Source organism: Furipterus horrens, unplaced genomic scaffold (assembly GCF_987537825.1).
Source record: "Furipterus horrens unplaced genomic scaffold, mFurHor1.1.pri manual_scaffold_5, whole genome shotgun sequence".
NCBI classification, from domain to species: Eukaryota; Metazoa; Chordata; class Mammalia; order Chiroptera; family Furipteridae; genus Furipterus; species Furipterus horrens.
In genome coordinates this window covers 120,114,164-120,120,599 of record NW_028327175.1, presented here as the reverse complement: position 1 = coordinate 120,120,599, position 6,436 = coordinate 120,114,164, and the positions used below count along the sequence as shown (strand labels likewise).

The window sequence follows — 6,436 nt, the reverse complement described above, 5'->3', positions numbered from 1 at the left end:
AGCCGGGTCACAGGCGTGAAGCTCTCCCTCTGGTCTGTGTGGCCACTGGCAACACTGTCCACGGGGGCACAGACCAGCCCCAAGGCAGCTGGTGTGTTTATTCTGGGGACCCCACGCGTACCAGGAGCCCCCAGCCTTACGGTTGTGTGGGGATCTGACAGCCAATTGTCACTGTTTGGTAATCACCCTTTTTCGGGGGCTCTGTTACCCCCACTTGACTGAGCAGCCCTCCAAGGCCCAGGTCCTGCCTCCAGTGTCAACCTAATGAAGCTCTGTTGAATGAACGGGCCCCTCTGGGCAAATAACCACCCTTCCAGGACCTCAATTTCCCATCAGTTTCCCAGGCCTCTGCTGCTGGCGTGGTCACTTTCTAGGCTCAGCGTCCAAGCCAGTGACATGGCAGCGGCTGGTCCCAGGACTGGGCAAGACATGGGCAGCGAGGGACCAGGTGGATAAAACACGCCTTGGGCGGGCATGACAGGGACAGTGCGCTGGAGAAGCTGTGGACTGATGAGGTGGCCAGTGGCTCCTCTGAGTCTCGGAAATCTGCCAGCCCGGCCGCCTTCCGGGCCGCCCTCCGCAGGCGCAGGCGAGGCACTCGCAGCAGCGGCGGGCGCGGGCCGGGAAGCACTCGCAAGCGTGGGCCCCGCAGGGAGCACGGCCACCACGTGGGGGGTCTGGCTGAAGCTCTGAGCATGGCTGGGGCCAGGCTGGAAGACGAGGGAGGCCTTGCCCTCCTCTGAGACACCCAAGGGAACCTTGCCTGGCAGGGGGCCGAGGTCCATCAGAGGGTTCACCGGGGCTCAGACATGTCTCCACAGCAGCAGCCACAGCAGGGGCTGGACACAATGGGGGCCTCGCCACGCTCCTCCTGGCTGCGGCACTGCTTCAGGTGGCCACACAGGTGGCAGGTGAGGGCTGAGTAGACAATGCCGCTGCCCAGGTCGTCCCCGAGGGCATCTGTGGCCTGCTCCAGGGACAGCGGGGGCTTCTGGCTGTCTCCTCCCTTTGCCAGTGGCTCCAGACCGGGGCACTCAGGGCAGCCGCTCAGGAGGAGTGAGTTCTGAGGGCTGTGAGGCGGTTCCATGTCCAGTCCAAAGGTGAACAAGGGGACGGGAGCAGGAACCCCAGGGCAGCCAGAAGTGAGGTTCTGGAAGGGCCTGTAGCACCCCTCCCCACTGCTGGCCTCAACCCCAGATGTGCCTGGGCAGGTGGCACCGCTGGCGAGCAGGCTGGAGAAGGCCTTGTACCCGGCTTCTCCGGAAGGGCTGCAGCCCGCCGCCCCGCCGCCCGGGGTGCTGCCCTGCCTCACCGTGCACACGGGCTCCCGGTAGCCGCTGATGGGGGCCCTGTGCTGGAGGACACTGCGGCGGAGGACCTGCTCCCAGGTTTCTGGCTCAGGCTGGAGCGCAGTGGGAGCAGAGGGGATGTCGGGGTCCCCTTCCCCCAGGCATTCGGACAGCTGTGCGTCTGAGGCGGGCTCTCCTGGACTCGAGGACTGACTCAGGAAGTCGCTGAAGCTGCGGTAAGAGGGATGGTCTGTGACAACGGCTGGCAGCTCTGGGACGGCCAGGCAGGCTGGGCTCTGGGTCAGCATGGCTGGAGGGGTTGACGCCGGGTTAAAAGGCTCCTCACAAGGCAACTCAGCCCAAGGCGTCTGAGCACTCCCACTTCCTGAAGGCGGGAGAAGACAGGGCTCCCCCAGGCCTTGTGTGCAAAAGCCCCCATGGTCAGCCCCTAGAAGGTCCAGGAACAGGCTCTCCGTCAGCCGGGCTGCAATGCCCTCCCTGCTGTCCTGGAAGCTACCTCTGCTGCTCTCAGGCGACAGGCAGAAGCTCCCTTCATCTTCCTCCATTTCCTCCTCTTCCTCGCTCTCCACCTGGGCCTCCAGCAGCTCCACACACTTTACCACGCTGATGCTCTCCGGCGAGAGGATGGTCGAGCTGACCTCCACAGGGCACCATGAAGACTTTCCAGGACCCGGGAGAGGCCCATTTCTGGCAGCCTTGGAGGGACTGTCATCCTTTTCCATGTCATGCTCCAGCAAGCAGGGCAGCAGCTTAGTAAGACAAGTCTTCCAGTGTCTGCAAAAGCAAAGTGTGGTCAGATTCAGTGTCACCACTTGAAAAACTCCTACTCATCCTTCAAAGCCCAGCTTAATATCACCCTGGACTGATGTCTACAACTGGCACAGCTGCCCTGGTGGTCCACTCAACCAGCCTTGCTTGGGTCAGACTGTGTCTCCCAAGGGGGTTCTGCAGGTACCTGACCCAGCAGGGAAATTCAGGGGGCTCAGTCAGTAGCCCACCTGCCCAGACCACTCCTCTTCCTGCCACCCCTTGAAGGAAAAGTGCTGAGTGCCAAGGAAGAGAAGGCAGACATGGAGGGGGTGTGTGACCCCCTCTCGAGGTGGAGCCCACTGCACCAATTCCATCCCCTTCCAAATCCACATGGGCTATGACCAAAGTTCATATACATACGGGCACTTGGCTGGCTCCTGGCCTCCAGACCTCTTCCCCCACAGTGACACCTGAAACACAGAGACAGCCAATGAGACAGCGGAGAGCCTTCCCAGCCAGCGTGACGTACAGCGACACTCAGTGAGGAAATCCTGCAGGCCTTGATGTCACACAGGTCTGAGGTCATATCAGCTCAGCTCTCTGAGCCTCAGTTTCCTGAGAACTAGTGAGATGATCCTAATATTGAGTTGTCAAGGCTGATGGCAAAAACAGCCACAGCTGAGTCTATAGCTCCTCCCACCCTTGAATTTGGCCTGGCCTTGTGACTTGCTCTGGCCAATAGAATGTGGTACACGTGACACTGTGCCAACTGGAGCAGCCTGCTGGAGGATGAGAGACACACGGCGTAGTCACCTCCACTGCCCCAGGTGAGTCAGACAACTGCCAGACCTGTGAGGGAAGCCGCTGGGGACTTCCCAGCCCAGAGAAGATGTGCCCAGTCCAGCCCAGATTCCCCCACCCAACCCCACTGCTGAGCCGATCTGCAGAAGCAAGAGCGACAGAAATGGCTGTTGCTGCAACAAAGTTGTGGGATCATTTGTTACACAGCAAAAGCTGACTAATACATAAACCACACTTACTACGTGCCGGACCCTGTAATATACATACACTTTACGTGTACTGTCTTGGTGAATTCCAATGTCAACCCTGTCATACAAACGCTGCTACAACCCACGTGAGAAAACCGAAGCCCAGAGAAGTTGAGCCACTTGCTCAAGTTCACTCTGCAGGTAAGGGGCAGAGCCAGGGCTCAAAGCCAGCACCACCGGACTCTAGAGCCTGCCACGGGGCCCCTGCAGAACTGAGGACACCCAGACCTTCCAGACACAACCTGCATTCTTGACTCTCACTTCCTCAAGAACGCTGACAGAGCTCAGGCAAACCACACATGGCCCTCGCACTGGGGAAGCTGGACCCAGCCCTGGCTCAGGGGTGGCCACTGGGTTGGTCTCAGGTGTTCCCACTCCTCACAGGGGGATGGTTTAGGAAACAGCATGTGATGCAATTCTGGCCAACAAGGAACGAGAAGAGATTTGCTGGCCCTTTGGTGACAGTTTCCAGCTCGTAAGAGGAAGACACAGGAAATGGGTCCCCATCTCCCCCTCCTCTTGGCTGCCTGCCTTGGTACAAGTACCTCCCCAGGAGGTGACATGCAGATGACCTCAGGGGTCATCTCCTCCCAGTGGAGGGGAAAAAACCAACTTGAGAGGAACCCACCGTGAGGGAAGGCTGAAAACGTAGGTACAAAAGTTGAAAGCCGAAGGGAGGGGAGGGAAGCCCCTGGGCTCCTAATGACCACACTGAGCTACAAATCAATCTCCCCTGAAACTTTCCCGACTGCTGAGGTGCAATTCCCAAAGCCAATGAGTATCTTTAACACCCTAGACGTCCTGATTCTTATTTCCTGATACATGTAGTCCAAAGTTTCAGAAACAACCCACACTCCTACCTGAGACTCCTGGATGACAATGGCCACGAGGTGGCTGTGGGCTGGGTTGGGAATTTGGTCCCACCATTCTTTCTTAATCCTGAAAAAGAAAAGGAAAGGGTGTTGGCTTCTCCTCCCATAAAAATGATCATAGTCGCCAATACTTGCCAGGGGTCAGAGACCATGTTGATGGGTTTTGGATGTCTCACCCTTACCCCAAGGAGCAGACTCTGCTGCCAACCCCATTCACAGAGGAGCAGACTGAGGCTCAGGGGCGAAGTGACAGCCGACAGGCAGAAGAGTGGGGTCCTGCTCCAGCATTCTGCCGCCTGAAACGTAGGTCCTCACTCGACGCCTCCGTCCTCAGTGGGAACAAGCCCCAGGGAAGTAGGAGAGACTCAGTCTGCAGAGGATTCTGGGCTTGCCCACCACCAATCCCCGCCACGGAGCAGCGGAGAGCAAGGTGCCAGGGGGAGACCTACGCTGGCCTGAGAGGCTGAGGAGACCCAGGAAAGCAGATTCCTTCCCTCTCCCTGCGATGGCCTGGAGCCATGGAGTGTCAGCTCTGAGATGGAAGGTCCTCAGTTATCCCTGGGTCAGTCTCCACTGACCCCACTCAGTCAGTCCATGTCTTTACTGAGCACCTACTAGGTACCACTCACACTGTGCGAGGCTTTGGGGACACAACAGTGAACCAGACAGACAAAAGTCCTGCCCTCACAGAACTGACGTTCTAGAGAGGGAGACAAACAGAGAAATGAACCTATGACATCATTAATTATGGCATTAAGTGCCATGAATGCAAATAAAGAAGATAAGGGAATAGAGGAGTGGAGAGTGTGATTCAGGAGGGCCTCCCTGAGGAGGTGACCTCTGAGTGGCTACTGAAGGTGGATGAGGAGAGAGTCATGGTGATGCCTGGGGAAAGGGCGTTCCAGCAGGGAGCAGACTGACTGCAAAGGCTTGGAGAGAACTTGCTTGGTGCGTTCGAAGAAGAGCAAGGAGGCTGGAGTGCTGGAACACAGTGAGTGGGGCTGGGAAGGTCAGGCGAGGGGGCAACTGAGGCTCAGAGAAGGGGAAAAGACTGGCCCAGTGTGGCTAAGAGGTGTCGGTGACAAGACATGGAGAGGTAAACTTGCAATCCCTGCACCCTTAATGTGTGCCTAGCAAAGTGTGGGACACACTCATGTCAGTCCTCAGTCATCACTGATCCTTACGTGGTGGGTGGGGCTTGCTAGTCCCATTTCAGAGATGGGAGGACTGAGGCTCTGGGACCTCATGTCTCCTAGGGCTCAAACTCACTGGAAACCAGGCTCCTTCTACCTCCAGTCCACTGTGATCCAAGACTCTCCTGGACTCTTAGGACTGACAAAATATGTTCTCGCTGTATCTCAGCCTGCAAAGGAGGAACCCAAGGCTGATAGTCACACAGCTACCAAGCACCAAGGCCAGAATAGGAACCCAGGGTTCCTGATTCTGTCAGGGCAATCGTCTATTGTCACATGCCCCCAACTGTCTAGACCATACCCTGGGCATGACCTATCTCCCTTTGCTAAAGGAAGGCCCTTTCCTCATCTCTACCCTGGCCAGCTTGTTCCCCGTCAGGTCTCAGCTCAAGTATCGCCTCTTCAGAGGGGCCTGCCCTGGCCTCCCCACCTAAAACAGCAACCTGGAACATTCCTGCCCTTCCCCTGGTATATTTCCTTCAGTGCATGGGTCACCATGGAAAATGGTGTGGTTACTTGTTGAGCTGACGTCTGTCTCCCACAAGGAGCACGGGGTCCTTGTCGGTTTTGTTTCAGCTGTTGCCTCAGTGCCTCGCACATAGGAGCTGCTGAATAAGCATTTATTATGGAAAGAAGGACTGCAAGCTGATAGCCGAGAAGAGGGATTCCTGCCCCCTCTGCACCCCAGGGGAGCTGGCCCAGGACTCACTTGATGATGCTGAAATAGCAGAGCACGCAGATGACCGGGATGGCAATGCAGGAGATGACGATGGCACGTGGGAGGTGCCGCTCCCAGGGCCACTCGTAGTCTGGAAGTGGGAGGGAAGCTGTGAGCCTGCGTCATGCTAAGTACAGCCTGGTCTCCATATCCCTGAGCGGGAGACGGAGCCTCAGGAAAGTGTCCTCCCAGACCCTGCATGATCTGGCCACCACCAAGCCCTCCCGCCTCAAGCCCTCCTCCCCTCCCTCTGCGCTTTGAGCCCTCTGACACACTGGTCCTTGCTGTCCCCCGCTCCTCCAAAGCTCAGTGCCACCTCAGGATCTTGAACTTGCTGCTCTCTTTCCTGACGCATAGAGGTCAAGGGCAGTGACTCTGATTCGAAGACTGACCGTCACATATCCTCACTGGCGACCCAGGACATGTCCCTCACACTCTCTGTGCCTGGTTTCCTCATCAGTACAGTGGGGTTAACCGTAGTACTTACCTCATAGGGTTGCGAGGGTTACATGACTTAATGTATTCTGCACTCAGAACAGTGCCC

At 57.4% G+C, this 6,436-nt stretch overlaps 1 protein-coding gene across 1 annotated transcript in view; it reads right to left on the bottom strand.

The window, feature by feature from the left end:
* Window positions 1–332: 332 nt before the first annotated feature.
* IL4R (interleukin 4 receptor) overlaps window positions 333–6,436 on the bottom strand; it is a 36,439-nt gene continuing 30,335 nt past the window's right edge. Inside the window, 5 exon segments of the mRNA XM_090279380.1 lie at window positions 333–799; window positions 802–2,084; window positions 2,481–2,530; window positions 3,970–4,048; window positions 5,884–5,983. Of these exon segments, the coding sequence (XP_090135506.1) occupies window positions 333–799; window positions 802–2,084; window positions 2,481–2,530; window positions 3,970–4,048; window positions 5,884–5,983 (1,979 nt within the window).